The sequence below is a fragment of the Melopsittacus undulatus genome, chromosome 8 (genome assembly GCF_012275295.1).
Source record: "Melopsittacus undulatus isolate bMelUnd1 chromosome 8, bMelUnd1.mat.Z, whole genome shotgun sequence".
NCBI lineage: Eukaryota > Metazoa > Chordata > Aves > Psittaciformes > Psittaculidae > Melopsittacus > Melopsittacus undulatus.
In genome coordinates, this window is record NC_047534.1 from 1,636,588 (window position 1) to 1,654,225 (window position 17,638).

Sequence of the window (17,638 nt, forward strand, 5' to 3'; positions counted from 1 at the left end):
CTGCAGTGAGACACAGGTCCAGGGCTGGCAGCTCTGCTCTGACAGCCTGAGCTCAAGGTCTGCAGTAATGGGAGGATCCTTGCCCAGGGTTCAGCCTGAGCTAGATCCAGGCACCAGCTCCCTCTGGTTGCATTTACTTTGAAGGAACAGAGCAATGGGGCAGCTTTTGCACACTTTACTCCCTGCAGAGTCCTTCCTCACAGAGCAGGAAGTACTGAAGTGATTCAGCAATGTGGTTCTTCAGTTCATGGTCATTTGCAGCTACAGCAGTCACCAAGAGAGATCCCACATCTACCAGCATCCCTTGAGTTCAGGTACAGTTGTGAATCCTCCTGCACATCCTTCCCCTCCACACACACACTAGAGCTCCAATAGGCACTCACGTTAAATAGACCAAAACCAGTTCATAATTCAGTTGTTTTTCTGTGCACAGCTCTGAAAACACCCCCACATATAAATACAGTGAGACAGGCACATGTCACCTCTAGCAACAACAGCCCAAAGCTGTTTCACATTCATGTGTCTTCTGGCAAAGCATCACAACACGCTGCAGTAAACCAGATGTGCTTTACTAACCTCCTGGATTGCTCTGGTAAACTACTTGAAATGATTACATCTCACGGGCACCTTCTAGTAACTTTAGTGCAGTAACACCTTTCAGAGACACCAAGAGCTTTGTCTTTCCTTGGCAAGCAAGCTGGCAATTCCTGAAACACTGAAAATACTGTTTTCTCTGACTTTAATCACATTATCCATCAGTAACTGCTGTCAAGGATGGGGTAGATGTGCCAATCCTGTGACTCCCTCCACCATGTATTTAGGGAGAGAAAGAGAGATGTAATTACCCACAGCTATAGACAACTGTTATAATTAGAGGGAATAAAGTCACTATTAGCTTTCTCTTCAACATTCAATTCACATTTCAGCAGGCAAAAAGCAGCCCCAGAGATGCTGCTGCTCATGGGATGCTGGTACCACCTCCTGTGACAGGGCAAAGACACCACACTGCCCAAGGGCAGTGAAATGTTCAAGCAGAACCTGAGGTCTAATGAGACCATTCCTAACTCACTGAGGGTGTCCCAGCAGAGACAGCCACAAAAATGAGTGCTGTGAACACACAGCAAGGCCTGGAGGAGTAATGCCGGTGTCTGGGTTTTATTTACATCAATAATCATAAAGCTGTAGGTATTAAATTGCCTGTCTATACACACACTGCCTCATCCCTCATGAGTCAGAAATTGCACAGAACATCAGCTCTCTTTTGAGCATCTGAAACATAACTGGGTCCAAAAGGCACCGAGTGTCTGCATCCAGGCTTCCCATGGTCACCATTTGATGTTAAATCCAGTGCTTGCCTTCTCCACCGTGTGGTATTCCGTGTGCAAAGCTTTCACAGCCTTTTCCGACTCCACACCACCCAGCCACTGCTCATAGAGCTCACGAACAGTCCGGTTGTCCTCTGGAACTACAGTCTGAACAGACTCATACAACCTCTCCACCTGCTGCAGCTGGTCCTTGCTGGAGTTACCATCGAGTTTGATCTGACCACCTCCATTTAAACAGCCTGTGTGCAACGAGGTGAGAAAACATCACTGAGGTTAGAAAGCACTTCATCAGACATACCCAAACCACAACTATAGTGCGTGTACTCTGCACCTGCAAACAGCTACATAAAGAGAACATGGTGATAGTTGTGGTTTACTCTTCAGTTACCTAACAGCAGCAGAGCTGCAGCTCTAGAGGGGAGATCCAGGCCTGGTGTGCCCCAGTGCCAATGCAGACTGCAGAGAGCTGGGACACAGGGATGCCAGGAGCTCCTGGCTCTCATCTTGTGCCTGCAGAGAAAGGCCAGGACACGTTCCAGCTGAGAACAGCCTTGGGGTCTCAACTGAAGGTAAGCAACACATCTGGGATACCTTCTGGGTTTGCTGTTGGGGTGGAGTTTGACTACATAGCATTTGGCTGCACCAAGAGGTGTCCTGGTGCTGAGTGGCCTTTTGGGCTGGGGCTGTGCAGACCCCCAGGGAGAGCTGCTCAGAGATGCAGAAAGAGGAGGGCTTGCACAGGGTGGAAAAGGGAATAAAACAGGTAGCAAGAGACTCTTCAGCAGCCATAGCAAATGTTCTCTAAAAGCATTAACAGTCGATTTTGTGCAATTTTAGAGGAAGAATCTCATGTACCAAAGGGCTTGGAAAACCAGGAGGGCTTCCTTAAAAGCCCTATGTAGATTTAGTGCACTGGAATTTAATTGTCATTCCTTAAATCCTGAAGAATGGATTTCCTGCTTCTAGGCAGGAAAACACACACAAACAGCACTGAAACACTGATGCTCTGACTGTCACATCCCCAGAGCTTGGTGGCTTTGTTGGTGTCATGGTTCGGGTATAGCTCCACAGAGCTGCTCACAGCTGTGAGCTGAGGCAGTGCAATCCCAGTGTGGTCATTACCTGAGGGACAGGCCATGACTTCCACGTAGTGATAAGGTGATTTCCCTCGTTTCAGCTTCTGCACCAAGTTCTGGATGTTTCGAAACCCGTAGGCCAAAGCAAATTGGAGCAGGACTGCTCCATCCTTTTCCAGTGTCACCTCCTGGAAGTCCTTGTTTCTGAGGAACAAGAGCAGAGAAAACATCTTATCCCAATTAGCTTCTATTTTAAACTTCAAAGAGCTCTGTGCTAAGCCAGGCCTTGCTCAAGAAAGCTGTCCTAGTTCTTTGCCACCCAAAGAAAAGAGATGAAGGAACCATCTGACAGATCCTTTTCAGCCTGGGTGGAGGAGCCACCACCTGAGCTGGCTTTGCTGAGGAACACCTGTGTTGAATAAGTCCTTAAAAGCTGAGAAAAGGGAGCCTGAACAAGAGCTTCATTGTGACAGAGCTTTCCAGATGGCTTCAGCCAACTTAGAGGAAGCTTTTAAATTGGAGTGGGTCATAAAACCAGGAAGCAAACCATTCCTGAAGGCTTCCAGACTCCTAAGGTTGGTGGCAATCTCTGTTCCTGATAAAAGAGTGGGGAATGTGATTTTTATCATGTATTTCATAGTGAGCCTCAGGGGGACTGTTTCTTCTGCTTCCTAGTCCAGGGAATCTTAAACTTGAATATTACTAATCAAGGACGTAATTCATAACAAATGGTACTTTACTGTTGTAGGTGGTGCAATGTTGTAGCTGGTGTAGTAGTGTTGTAGGTGGTGCAGTGTTGTATCTGATGTAGTACTGCTGTAGCTGGTACAAGGAATCTCAGCTGACTGAGCCTCCATGTCCAAACTCAAGGGACCTGTTTTCTGCCTTCCACAGCACAACTAAAAGAGCCCCAAAACCCTGACATAAGCTCTTCTGGTCTGTGACTGTGAGATTAGCAACTACTTCATTGGCCTGGCTGCAGGTGTGGCAGCCCAGATCCAGGGGAGCTCTGTCTTCTAAATGACTCCAGAAGTTGCTGCAACTTGATAGTGGGAAAATCCATCAGGCCAAAGTCGAGCCTGTGGGTGGTGCAGGGGCTGAACTCTCCAAGGGAAAGGCTGTGTGAGCACTGCCTGATTTATTGCCCAGCAACTGTGGGAGTGAGAAGCCAATTCCCAAGCCTTGGAGTAAAATCTTTAACATAGCAAAGAAAGTTTCAGCCCATCAGCAAGATGAGAGCATGAACAGAATTCCAATGAAAACAGTGCTTTCTGTAGGGCTTTAAGCTTCTTACTTTAAAGGTTTGTACTGAACTGTATCCACTTGAATTCCAAAGAGCTCCTTGGCTGCATATTTGTATATGTGCTCCAAGTAGCCACCAGAACCACCTCCAGAGTGGCTTGTGAGCTCCTCTTCTGCAGTGCTGAATCTGCAGGGAGGAAGAAAGAAACAGTTTTAGGGGACTCTGTGATAAGCCAGAACAACCAGCACAAACACAAAGGTCCAGGGGACTCAGGAGACTCAAAAGCAACAGAATAAACTCTTTTTGAGCTCCTAGCTTTTCCTTTCCTCTTGGGATCCCACTATTTATAGCTTTAGAGCCCAGCAGCTTTAACTCTGTGCTGCCTGCATCCTCTGGTCCAGCTCATTGGAAATACTATCACATGTCACAATCAGGCTTGATCCTGCCACCTTAATCTTTGTGTACCAAGAGTATGTTTGGGAATGTTGACATTGCAAGGGCATTGTGTAGTTTGTTAGCTTCCTGTTTAATACCTCTACAAACATTCTAGATTTGGGAGAGAAATACTAAAGCTATGGTGGTGTGGGTCTGTGCAATGCATGCTTCTCTCGGAGAACACAACCTGGTAGAAGTGTTGGTTTGGTCATCTCCTCAGTGCTAAAGCTTTCCTGCAATACCAACAAAAGCAGAGTTCATGATTGAAAGTTCTAGCTCTGTGTTATGTGTTCTTTGAGACCAGCTACTTCAGATGTGGTTGCTGGGACCTGAGGTATCACTGCTGGGAGGTATCAGTGCTATGACCACAAGCAGAGAGAGACAAACCCCACATTGTTGTGGTTTTGTGTGCTTAGAGTCAGGTAAGAAAGGTGAACAAAGCTAATGATGCCAGGACGTGGTTGTCCTCAGCAGGATCCTGGCTCAAGTTCAGCACAGTTGTGTTTAACCCCAGTTCTGTCATTCTAGTTCTGCACAAGTAATTCCCTCTCCCTGACATGCCAAAACACAACCAACCACTCACAGGTCAAGCTAATGTTTCTTGAGAATATCTCACCAGATGGAAGCCACAACAATAGCTTTTGTTAGGAGAGAATAACAAGATGAGGGATCTGCTCATAAGCACTCCTCAGGCACTGACACTTGCATTCTCCTACGAACAGCTGCACAAGGGAAAACACTTGAACTCAGGCCAAAGAGTTTCAAGTCGAATGGAAGATGTTGCCTCTCCCAGATAACATCTTTGCTTTGGCAGAGCTGCAGAAGGCAACACTCAAGCCTGCAATCACCCCCTGAACCTATTTTTAATGTGATGTTGTTTACAGGAACTGAGCTTCATTAACAGCATGTTTCAGTGTGTCTGGCCTCACGTACTGCTGCTCTCTTAAGCTGAGCCTGCCAGTGAAGCCTCAGCACTGGCCTGGAGCAAACAGTTACAGCAGCGAAAGTCCTGGGATTTCTGGCACTTGAGTTTATTCTTGCTGCCAAATGTAATAACCTCTTAATGGGCTTTTCCACGTGCTGGGGGATAAAGCAGAACAAGAGCCATCGGAGTGCTCCAAGTCCTGAGGAATACGTGCTGTTTGTAAGCAGTCAATTTACCCAGTGTGTTAAAGCTCCAAAAGGTGATAGAAGCACTTTATCACTGCTAGCATGAGGCCTGGTGCTCACAATGTCCTCCTAAGAACCTGGCCAAAGATGCTTATCAAGTCATTAGACATTCAGTTCTATGTTATAACTGACACTTCCATAATGTCATTTCCTAAGGGAACACAAACACTTCAGAACCTTCTTTCCTTCTCCATTTTCTGTTGGTGCTGTGACAACAGAGCAGGTACCACAGAAGTACTTGTTTATGTGGGCAAGGTTTGAAGTTGTACCTTTGGGACTCAACCATGCAGGTGTTTATTACAGCTGAGGATACTTCTTTTTTGATGTGAAAGTCACCTGTGTATGAGTTATGTTAGAGAAAGACATTTAATGCAAGAAAAAGTGTGTACAAGTAGATCTGTGCTAGTAAATGTGTTAGGTGAAACCTACACCATTGATACACTGCAGTGTAGCAGAAGGAAACTGAGGCTCTGTGCAGGCATATTGTTGTAAATCTCTGTAAGTATTCCTTAGACGAAAGGGACTGGATGGCAGTAGAGTCTCTACCTCACGTTCTCCTCTTTGCAGAAGCACAGGACTGACCTGTGACTTCATCTAGGAAATAGGCCTCATGTATGGATGCTTCCCTTCACAGCTCAGTCAACAGCCATGTGCTGATCAGGCAGCTCCCAAAGCAAAGGCTGCCAATGGCACTTGGTTGTACTGGAAAGACTTGAGGCCTATTTAGGAATAAACCACATTTTAAATCAAGAGTGTCCCCATCTGCAATGGGTGCAGCTGAAAACAGATTAAATCCTGATCTAAGCATGTGCTGGATGCTGCATATTTGGGGAATCAAAAACTCTTGTAAAAACTGAAGGTTTTGAACCATAGACTTCTCTTTCATAATGCCTAAAGTTTGCCAAACATGCAGCCTGTTTATTCATGTGGAAAGTGCTATGAAGACGTCTTTTACACTGAAGAATGCTTTGATTTAGTGTTAGTGCAGAACCAGCATTGCACATCAGCTGAGAGGAGTAAAATGGGATCTTAATGTTTCCACCATCACTTAGATCTCTGTGCAGTTGTCACTTAACCATATGTTACTCTTCAGTTCAAGCAACCAGAGTCTCATCTGGTTTGCATGTGTCTTAGACTGGCTTTTTTTTACAAGACTCCTAGAGATGAGCTGAGACACCTGAGGATTTCTAACTTATGCTTTAACTCTGGAATACAGTAGCTCTGCTAACATGGAACAGAGACAAGCAAACTGAGCACAGGGCTGTAGCAGGCTTTGTTTTAGCAAACTCTTTAGTACTGATGGAGATTCTTTCACTTCTCAAAAGCTGCAGGTGGGTTTTTGCAGCATTGCACCAGCTACACTGTGAGGAACAGTAATGGGTAAATGACTGTCCCAGTTTGTACTTCTCTCCGCTATCATTTTGCCATTATAGTCTTACTGAGCTCAATCCAGCAGCTCTGCTGGTTTACAATGATTGCTGCTGATCTTTGGGCTACTAAGATCTAGACCAAATAGCTACAGATTCTCCAAAAGTTCATTATATTCTGTAGATTAAGTATTTCAGTGTACAGTTGTCTGGCTTCAATTACCACAGGGAAACAAACTGGATGCAAACACATGCAGCTTGTGTTGAACAGTAGGGAAAAGGGGAATTCTGCTGAAGAACTCTAGAAATGGTGGGTGAAAACATGACTGAAGATGCAACTAGGATTTTGTTCTTACATGGTATCCAATGGAGCAGGATCTACATCTGACAGAGAGACTCCTTCTTGTTCCAACAACTTGAGCACTTCTCCTAAGGCAGAAGCACAGACATGAGAAGTTCTTATTTTCAGGATCAAGAAAACCAAACTCCACAGATCAGGACACAGGGTTTCATCTACAGTTTCTGCCAGGATTTGCATTATCAAATGTAATTATACAGCAATTCCATACACTACATCCTCTCTGAGAGACAAAGGGTTATTAAAACTAGCAAAACCCTTGCTCTGAGGCTTCCATACGTTAGCTGGACTGCCTCTGGCTCTGCTTACCTGTGGTGATTACACAGTCCACATCACGAGTTTGGTACTCTTGGTTGAAAAAGTCTGGCCTCGAAGCCTCTAGCTTTTTGTCATAACAGGGCATCACTGTTACATGGTATATCTGATCGGGTGTTAAGTGCTGGAAGAAAGACAAAGCTGTGCAGCTGGATTGGCCAACATCAAACCAAGCTCTTGAGGGAGATGTTTTCCTAGTAGAAATGAGAATGTTTCCCCCCACCTCCTTTTGCTAATGCAGATGATCTAAAGTCAGTCAGTGAAGTGAATTCCTACTTATGTAGTTACAGAATATGCTGCTTCTGTGCTACTAAACCCCAGTCCCTGCATCAGCAACTAAGAAATGATCTGGAGTCAAAAAAAACAATCCTGACCCTCCAAGAAATAAGCACAGGCGGAGGAAACAAAGTCATTGACTCCAGGCCATTGTTTTAGTATCTTGTGCCAAATACTCTTAGTAGCTGCCAATTTCTGCAGCAAGTATGCAGATGTCAGCATTTACATAATGCAAGTGTTAAATCCCTCCTCATTAATGGACAATAAATCATACAATCAGAACTGGTGCTTAGGTTTCTTACTGGACAGATCTAGGCTGTTATAGCATAGCTCCAGTCTTCAAGTATCAGATTTACACTTGGAAAGATTCCAAAGGTTAAAGACTGAGAACAGAACTAAGTCAAACTGCAACAGAACATTAAGTTGGGAACAAGCAAATCACTTTCAGGCAAGACATGATCTGCACGTAAGCACTGACTGAAGTTTCTCCGTGCTGAATAGCTTCAGATAAATTGGCTACATGTGGTATTTTCATGTTTAGACTAAGATGAGAGCAGAGACACTGAAAATTAAGGCCCTCAGGCCTTCCCAAGTGACACACAAAGTATTAAGTAGTCCGTGCAGTATGTGCTCAGTGTTACTGCCCTAGTTGCTAACTTCTCATTAGATAAAATAGAAAGATGTTGCCTTTGTTGGTTTCTGCAAGGGAATTTTTATCTTTAATGTATAACATGCAGCAAAATACAAAATAGCAGCTTAATGCCTTCAGTTTTAGCTGTTTGCCATGAAGCACAGTGCACGTTTCAGAGCCTTACCTGCTGCTCTGCAAAATAGTCCTTGATCAAGGAGCCCATGACCTGCTGTGGGGACTTGGTGGTACTGATATAAGGAATGATGAAGCTGCCGTGGGTTTTCTCTGCATAGCAGATCCAACCTGGTAAGAGTGTAAATAGCGGAGTAAATTAGAACAGAACAAGCAGCCCTTCACCCTCCCCTCAGTCCTAAGCTTAATAACCATTAATAACTATTTTCAGCCTGGCTTCAGCACAAAAAGCAAAGGAAGTGTCACACAATTTACACATCATTAGGTAACTGTATGGATCACTGCTATTAACATTGAGATCTCTATGTATTGTGAAGAGAGTAATCCTCTAAGTACATCTATCCACTTACAGCTTTCTGACCACCTTTTGGGGTTTCTGTTCTGTACTATTCATATGCCATTGTATTATTCCCATCAGTAATTCAGTGCCATACCTGGACAGGCAGAAGCAAGCATTGGCAAAGCCTTTCTGTCTTCTGCTTGCTTTCGAAAGCGTTTCACAAACTCTCGTTGGCTCTCCAATAGGCTGAAGTTTCTTGAGAAGGTTGTATCAAAAACATAGTGCACACCTAGAGAGTACAGCATCTGGTTAGAATTCCCAGGGAAGAGACAGCAAGCTACAACGAAACCCTCCAGTCAAACCAGACTCAAACCACACGTCTTATTTACAGGTACCAACCCCTGCAGTCACGAGTGATCCTCATTCCCTAGCACAATTAGATAAGCAAAAGTGGCAGGACTCCAAATCTAAAATGCAAAGTTCCTTCCTTCCATCACTCCATGTTTATCATGTGAGTGTAGCTGTAGATAGTTCTCATTTTAGCTAATGCCAATTATGAAGCATTGTGAGTCCATGGGGAGGTTATATCACATCAAACTTGTGCTCTTTAACCCCTCTGTGATTAACAGAACACACCACCACACTTGCCTAAACTCTTCAAGAAGGCAGTCAGCTTCTTTGCTGTTTCCAGGACACCCATTTTACACCTTGCAGCCAGCGAAGCTCTGGATTGGGGTGAAACAGAAACCACCACCAACTTCTGTTCACTGGGAGTGGCAGTCTGAAAAACCCAACAAACAGCACTGTTCAGACAATATTAGTAAGGTACGTGCAGAACCCTCAGCACACATCATCAGATACTTAGCTCTGAAGTCAGTAACTTACAACATTAAAGGTCCTTCCCAAACCCATGTTCTCACAACACTGGAAGAAGCACAACAGTGCACTGAGGATGTCCTCAGCTCTCTGATACTCATTTGCCATGACTTGTCACCTACCTTGTTAAAAGCCAGCATTTTGTTGAGCTCTTCATGGCTCTGCTGAGTGATGAGAACACTCTCTGCTGATGTGATGCAGCCACTACAGGCTAAACAGTCATTGAGGGTAATTTTAGCCTTTTCCAGTTTCTGTGCTCCTCCATCCTGTAAAGAGGCAGATCGGAGTCAGTTGTGATCACAGGCAGAATGAGGTACAGCTTCCCCACCTTTACTGTGTTTAGTAGAGAGATGTTGTGTTTTTATGCTCTCAGCTCATCATTGAAAACATATCTTTTAGTACGATGAAGAGGGTGACAAATATCTTTGAAGTTTCTTGCTTGAACAGGATTCTTTGGCACCAGATGCAAACGTGCTAGAGGAACTTCAGGAAAAGTCTAGCAAGACCAAGACTGTAAGTCCCATGAAACGCAAACAGTTGCTTAGGCCACAACTATTTGTGCTACGTGGTGGGCTAACACTGCTCCAAAACGCTGGAATTCTATGATCCCAGAGGCAAAGAGGGCTTATCTTGCTGGGGTTTTCAACTTGTGGGTGGCTCAAGATTGCAGTCACTGTTTTAACCATGAGACTATAGACCACAGAGATCCTAACTGTGCCTTTAAGCACCCACCTCTAGCATGCATTGAATATTGCCCTGGAGAAAGCATGCCAGCTTTGCCACCTCTATCAGATGGTATTCCTAAAATGGTATGGTTGGAAAGCACCTAAGACCATCCAATTCCAACCCCCAACTGAATACACTGGAGCTGTTTCTTCACAGAACCCTTAATTTCACTCCTGGTGCATAGGTCATGTAACCAAACCACAGCTCACTAACACTGTTTCATTGACACTGAGTGTTCTGCAGTCTTTCTGTGTGCAAAACTCAGGCACCGATGGGAAAAGTGTCACAGCAAATCCCAGTGTGTGGCTTGCCACTGGAAGGAAGTATTTTTCATAGTATTTGACCTCAATAAGGCAGCTTTCCCATGAGACTCTCCTCTTAAATGTCACTTCTCAATATAGGCAGAAACAGCCCAAGCAATTAGATAGCATTAAATTAAAACCTTAATAAGAAACTTTGCCCTCTTTGGAAGTGCTGTATCCCCCTTTTCTAAATGACAAGGTCATCATCTGCCTGAACTTAAAATATACCATTTTGAGATGAATTCCCAGCTTGGTTAACTAAGAAATGCTGCCCTGTTCTGGGTAAATAGGAAAATCATCCTGCAAAACTTGGCATTAATTTTGGCATCTTATGAATTGTGCAGGCTACTGAACAAATTATTTGAACTATTATGACAAAATCAGAGCAAAATTTAAGGTTATTTAATTGAACCTCTCTGTGACATAATGCAATAATAAAAGACATTGTCACAAATAACCTAGGCATTGCTAATACTTAAGCACTGATGGCAAAATAGACTTAGCTTATCTGTTTTGACACTGAAAGTCATCACTAATCAAAGCCAGTGTTTCAGAGCAGAAAAGACTGACACAATTGGAACTATTGCTTATAAAACCAGGTAATGAAAAGCTGGGCTTTGGAAAATGGGTATGAGGATGCTGACAGCAATAGTGACACTTTTCTAACATCCTCTCTGAGGCACTAAATAGTTGCAGACTATTCAAATTCTCAACAACACACTCAGGTTTTCTGGCTATTTTACACAACACAGAAGAAAAATCCCACCAACCTGATTGATCTGAAAATAGCTTCCATCTGCCTCAATTCTGATCTTGGCTGCTGCTTGCCCAAGCTTTTTTTCCACCTTTACAGGTTTGATACATTCCTGAAAGACAAATAAAGCCTGAAAGTGAGAACAGAGCAACAAAGAGGTAGATTTACTTGATCAAACAACTAGCTCTATAGTGAATGCTGCTGCTTTGTACTGACCCTTCAGCTATGTTGGATTTTACATCTAAAATCACGGAGGCAGAATGTAAAAGCCAAAACTTCTTACCCCTTTCTTACAGAAGGAACACTTTTCCAGCATCATACCAAAAGCAGAGGACACTTTGCTGTTCTTTCTGAAGGACACAGCGGTGTTGCAGGGATCCTTGAGAGGAGCAGAGGCTTCTCTGCAGCCTCCTCTCTCCAGTCTTACAGATGCACTCTTCATTGCAAGTTTTAAGCGATGGAGGCGTGGCCACTACAGTCAACATGAGCTTTGTGCCAATGAAGGCTCATTTAACGTGGAAAGGGCTCTGACGACCTCAGATGGACTCCCTCCAGTGTTCTGTATTGTTCTGTGATGAAGTCTCAGGGGTGCTTTTTGCATTTGGTGTGATTTTTATTGTTCAGGCACCTTCTGACTCCTTGTCCTACTTCTATAGCTGGGATCCCCTTTGCCTTTTACCAACCTTAATCTGCCAACATCCTCAGGTTTCCCCTCCATAATTAATCCAGCTTTACTATATGTTCTGCAGAGAACAAGTCACTGTGATGCTTCAGTGATGCTCACTGAATACAATACAACCTCTACTTGAATACAGTCTCTACTTGAAACAGAAAGCAGGTTGCATTATGTGAAAGCCTCCACCAGGAAACCCAAGTACTGCAAGGAGTTAATGGCATTTGCTCTGCCCCATCCACAGATCTCATTTCAGAATGGTTTTACTGTTGTCAAACAATGTGTCTATGGTGGGGGGGTTGGAACTAGATGATTTTAAGGTCCTTTCCAACCCATTCTGTGATTACTCTTGTACTTTCACTAGTGCTTGAAGACTTCAAGAGGAATAACCTTGACCTGTCCTTGCTGCTCACTCCCTTCTCTCTGCCACCCGCTCCTGTATGCTGACACGAGCGTCTATGTGGGTAAGTGTGCAAAGAAACTCATTTAGGGGTAAAGTTTTTCTGGGGGTCTTAGATTAACATTTATCAGGGCAGTTTCCAGATCAGGGTGGGATTGACTGACCGGCTGCTGGGCCAAGATATCTCTCTTCTGCTACTTACATAGGTTTGCACCCATCAGCGTCACTGCCCTCTCTATTCCCTGCGCATGGAGGAGACAACGAAGTATCTCCGTGCTTCTCCTCTTTTAGAATCGAATAGAACCAGGGAATCAATGAGGTTGGAGAAGCCCTTTGAGCTCACCCAGTCCAACCATTCCCAGCACTGCCAAGGCCACCCCTAACCCATGGCACTGAGGCCTCATCTCCATGCTGTGTGCACACTTGCAGGGCCGGTGCCTGCAGCCCTGCCCTGGGCAGCCTGTTCCAATGCCTGAGCACCCTGTGGGGCAGGAATTGTTCCTCAGCTCCATCTAAACCTGCCCTGGTGCAGCTTGAGGCCGGTTCCTCTTGTCCCATCCCTTGTTCCTTGGGAGCAGAGCCCAGCCCCTCCTGGCTCCATCCTCCTGGAGCCATCAGGTCCCCTCATAGCAGGCGGCTGCTGCCACCTTCCTCCCTCAGCGCCATCTTCCCGTGCCCCCCCCAGGCGGCGCTGGCCGGGCCCACCCCTCGGCTCCCGAAGGGGGGGTTTGCGGGCCCGGGCCGTGTCCTGGCCCCGCTCCTCGCCCCGTCCCGCACCCACCTGCGAGGGCCCGATGTAATCGTCCAGGTCGGTGAGCTGCAGCACGCCGCTGAAGGGGGACGCCATTGCGCCGGCGGCACCGCTACGGGGCCTGCCACGCTGCCGGAAAAGGAGACGCGCCGCGTTGTCGTAAAGGGAGAGATGCCACACTGCCGGAAAGCACGGTGAGGCTGGAGAGGGCAATGGCGGCTGTCGGGCTGAGGTGGGCAGGCGCCGCTGGCAGGGCAGGGTGTCCTTCGGGCAGGGTGTCCCTCAGGCTGGGTGTCCCTCAGGCTGGGTGTCCCTCAGGCTGGGTGTCCCTCGGGCAGGGTGTCCCTCGGAGGGTGTCCCTCGGAGGGTGTCCCTCAGGGTGTCCATCAGACAGGGTGTCCCTCGGGCAGGGTGTCCCTCGGGCAGTGTGTCCCTCAGACAGGGTGTACCTCAGGCAGGGTGTCTGCAGCGCGGTTGCTGGCTCACAGGCTGCAGTGGAAGGTGTGTGAAGCTGAGGTAAGGTGCAGGCACTATAGAGAGGGAGGTGTCGTGGTCCGTTGCCTTGTAATCCCTGTGAGGTTTCTTCATCAGTCATATCTTGGGCTGCATCAAAGGAGCGTGAGCAGCAGGGCGAGGGAGGGCATTGCCCACAGAGGTGGTGGATGCCCCATCCCTGGAGACATCCACGGCTGGATGTGGTTCTGGGCAAGCTGAGCTAGGTGAAGGTGTCCTTTCCCATTGCAAGATGTTAAACTAGGTGAGTTTGGAAGGTCCCTTCCAACCCACACTGTTCTATGGGTCTATAATTAATGGCACAGAGTAAGTCCTCAAAGCTCTTTAGCCTGTGGAGGTGGCCTGGGTACCTGTCCCCTGTCACTGGTCTCCTACTGGGGTGGCAGCAGGTGAGGCTGCCACGCACACAGCAGAAGGGTTTGAAGCTGTTATCTGCTCCCTGCACAGCTTGTGCTCGTGTGAATGCACGGTGTTCTGTGTGTTAGAGGGTCAGAGTGTGGGAAATTGCTTGTTCTTTGAAGGAAACCGTTTCACTTCCATGAGAAACAATGGAGAAGGTGGTGAAAGGTTTATGTCAATCCAGTTCTCATTCCTCTTTGGATGTTACAGGCAATCCCTAGGAAGGAAAAAAAACCCTACAGGTCTAGTTATAAGGCAGTGTTAGAAACTGAGACAACCTCTGTCCCTTCAGGGCAGCCATGGTGACATTAATGAAGGGCACAGAAGACACCATATTTTAAATTGTTTAATGATTTAAGAGATGATACCAGAGCCAATTCTAACTCTGGGCTATATCCCCATGCAGTGCAAGTAGGACCCACAGAGAGGACCAGATCCACGGAGACTTTAAATCAAGTCTGGAGCTGCTCTATTCCTGCTCAGTGAAGTCTGCTCCAGCCACATGAACAGAATGAAGGTAAGAACCCATGACTGATGCTTTGCCTGATCAATAACTACTGATGCAAACGTGACTACAGCACAAAGCACTTCTAAAGCTTGGCAGTATGGGCACAGGATGCTGAAGGACACAGCTCCACCACTGTCCTGTTGACATGGGGGAGCAGAATGCATAGTCTGTGCAGCCACATAGCTGTGTTTCCCAAGGCCATGTCAGTAATGTGTGGAAGGTGATCTCAGCTGCCATCATCAGCATCCTTTCTTGAACTTCAGTGCTTCCAGGAAAGCAGAGCTCGGAGGGAGGAAGGAATTACAGCAGGTGATGAGCAGAACTGTTAGAAAGCCTTGATGAAGCTTAGCAGAAAAAGTGGTGAAGGAATAATTGGCAAAATGACCCCAATTTCTCCTCTTTGCTGCTCTCCTCCCCTTCCTTCCTCTCCTGCTGAACAATAACAGTTGGAAACATGACCTGGCTGTGTCCTTGCTGGGGAGTTGACCTTGGCAATTCACTTTTTCTTTTGTCAGCAGAGTTGGACAGCGAAGCAAAGCAGGTGCTTGAATTTCCTTTCCCTTCCACTCCCACTATGAGAGCAGGCAGCAGAGTGCTCACACTGGGAGGTGAGGCTGGGGCACGCTCAGGCTCCTCAGCTTGACTTTTGTTAACTCATAGGAACAGCAGGACCAGGACAAGCAGCAGAGTCTCCCCCTCACTCATACACAAACGTTTTAATGGATGTTAACAGTTTTAGGGTCCTGGGTTAGAACCTTTCATAAGACATTAGATTAGCACAGATCAGCAGTAGAGAAGCCCTTGCTGCTTACATCCTAGCTCTGGGTTGGAGTGGTGGATGTGCTTCCCAAATTACTCCAAGGAGGAACTTTTTACACTGGTCTGTGCACCCAGGTTAAGGTAAAGTGAGGGCTGGAATGAGGTGAAGATCATGCTGGAGCAGGAGGAACTCTTCTGGCTCATCTTCCAGATATGCTGTATGTCTGACCATGGAAATCCCAGAGTTGGAAGTCTGAAGGTTCACCTGTAACAGACTTCAGTAACAGCTGTTCTCTGCTGCTAGGCAGGACATTTGTGAGCATGTTCTCAGCAGACCATGTGTAATTTCATATCTCCCCTTCCTGTGTCTTATCAGCCACTGCTGTTTGGAGCTTGTCACTAAAGTTCTTGTCTTTCTATGGAATTTATATTCTCCAGATAAGATGGTTATCCCTGTGTCCCTGCCTGTGCCAGGGGGTTGGAACTGGATGAGCTTTAAGGTCCTTTCCAACCCAAACCAGTCTGATTCTGTATTTCTGTATGATAGACAAAAAACCCAAACAGAAATGACTTAACATTTGTCACGAGCATTTCCCGGTAGAGTTTCCACAGGGGCAGACGCTGTTGGATGAAATCCTCCTGCTCAGTTACAGCAGCTCCTTCCCCACGGGCCTTCCGCAGGTGAGTGGCTTAGCAGAGACCTCCAGTGGCAGTGGAAGAGAATCCCAGGAGAGAGCCGGAGGATGTCCAGGGCTCCTGGTGCCCTCTGCTGCTCGCATGTTCCTTGTGGCAGCCTGGTCTCAGGAGCACGCTGGCTTCTCTAATGGGTGTCCTGAGCCCCCAGAGCAAGGAAGGTGCTGTGGGCTCTGCACAGCTCTGGTGGCTTGGGGCAGTGACCCTATAGGTAACTGCAGGGCTGAGAGGTTGCAGGAGGCAGGAACCAGAACTGACCCTGCAGTGCTTTTCTTACCTTCCCTTCCCCAGTTCTCTCTACAGCTCTGACTGTGCCATGTACTTCTTAACACACTGCTTAATGTCCTGTATTCCTCCTGCCTTTCCTGTCCTGGGAAATCAGGACACAGCCAGGCAAATTACCTGTGTATGGCTCCATGTGCTGTGATGAATGTGGTGTTCAGCCAGGTTCAGTGATTGACCTGCTTGGTATGTGTTTAGTTTTCATCAGATGTAGCAGGAAGGGGTTAAACCTTCCTTATCTTACCCTGCAGAGCAGGAAGGGGCAGGACCAGCTGAAGTAAACCCTTGCAGGTGCTTGGCATAGCAAGATGCTCAGTGGTGTGGGTAGAAGGTACTTATAATATCAGACCTTTGGCTGACTGAGGCTCAGGGAGAGTGGGAGAAGGGTTTTAGTCATGCTAGAAACTGGGTTATGCTTCCCACTTCATGAGCTGCACCTCTGATTTTCCTAATCTGGGCTCTTGCCTTTCCCCCACTTCTTCCTTAAGGCTATGTGTAACCTGTCACCCTATAGGTGACAATGTGCACACACGTGTGCATATAAATATATATGTAAAGGAGAGGGCAGGTCAGACTGCTCTGCTGCATCACAAGGTGTCAGCCTTGCTGTAAGGACAAGCAATTGAGAACACACACAGTGTCTTAGCAAGTGGCTGACTCATACAGAATACCACGTTTCTCAGGCTCTAAAACACAGAGGCAGAGCTTTGTGCTTGAGAATAAGGAGTGCCTGACAATTATAGCTGTATTTTTCTGCACTTCAGTGTGTGGTAGAGGTGGCCAAATGCTGATGTTATTCACAACAGAACCAAAAGGAGCAGGGACATTGCTGGGTGCCCACAGCACCTCACTCTTCCTTGCTTGGCCCTATGGAAGGTGAGTGTGTGCTTTGGGAGGGCCCACTCAGCCAGAGGACGTGGGAGCTGTGAGAACATGGCACAGCAGCTGGTACCAGTAGTGCTGCTCCTGGAGTGCCAGGTACTTCTGATGCTGTGAGCACCATGGTACAGCCTGAGCTGATGGCTGAGGTCAGTGTTGTGACAGCCTGGTTCGTCCTGAGCAGCCTTTCAAGGTTTCTGGGGAGCATGTGTGAGCTCTGGGCCTCTTCCTGCTTAAAACTTCCAGTAATGTGACATTTAAACTGGTTGTGCTTCTTAGGGCTGGCTGTTAACGTCTCCAGTAGGCATAGCCTCAAGACCCTGCCCCAGTGAGCAGCTAAACAGGTAGGGCTAGGGCATTACTAAACACTTCTGCTCTCTAGTGCAGCCAGTTGATCACCAGCATGAATAGAAACCTTGTTGAAAGAGGAAGATGAGATAGCAGAGTGCTCACCT

At 46.7% G+C, this 17,638-nt stretch overlaps 2 protein-coding genes across 3 annotated transcripts in view; one reads left to right on the forward strand and one right to left on the reverse strand.

Annotated features, from left to right (window-relative positions):
• Positions 1-1,167: 1,167 nt before the first annotated feature.
• CIAO3 (cytosolic iron-sulfur assembly component 3) lies at positions 1,168-13,297 on the reverse strand. Of its 2 annotated transcripts, none has more exons than XM_005145035.3 (11): positions 13,181-13,297; positions 11,343-11,438; positions 9,667-9,810; positions 9,317-9,449; positions 8,823-8,957; positions 8,381-8,499; positions 7,284-7,413; positions 6,973-7,045; positions 3,696-3,830; positions 2,448-2,605; positions 1,168-1,564 (listed from the first exon to the last, which is right to left on the reverse strand). In XM_005145035.3, the coding sequence occupies exons 1-11, from the start codon at positions 13,244-13,246 to the stop codon at positions 1,326-1,328; spliced, it is 1,428 nt and encodes a 475-aa protein (XP_005145092.2). In that variant the 5' UTR covers positions 13,247-13,297; the 3' UTR covers positions 1,168-1,325. The 2 variants fall into 2 exon arrangements, with proteins under 2 accessions (XP_005145092.2, XP_030901261.2); XM_031045401.2 differs by lacking the exon at positions 13,181-13,297 and adding an exon at positions 11,610-11,735.
• A 1,212-nt stretch (positions 13,298-14,509) lies between these two features.
• MSLN (mesothelin) overlaps positions 14,510-17,638 on the forward strand; it is a 28,495-nt gene continuing 25,366 nt past the window's right edge. The window contains exon 1 of the mRNA XM_034065464.1: positions 14,510-14,579. The gene's annotated coding sequence lies outside the window, so the exon portion shown is untranslated. The remainder of the gene's footprint in view (positions 14,580-17,638) is intronic.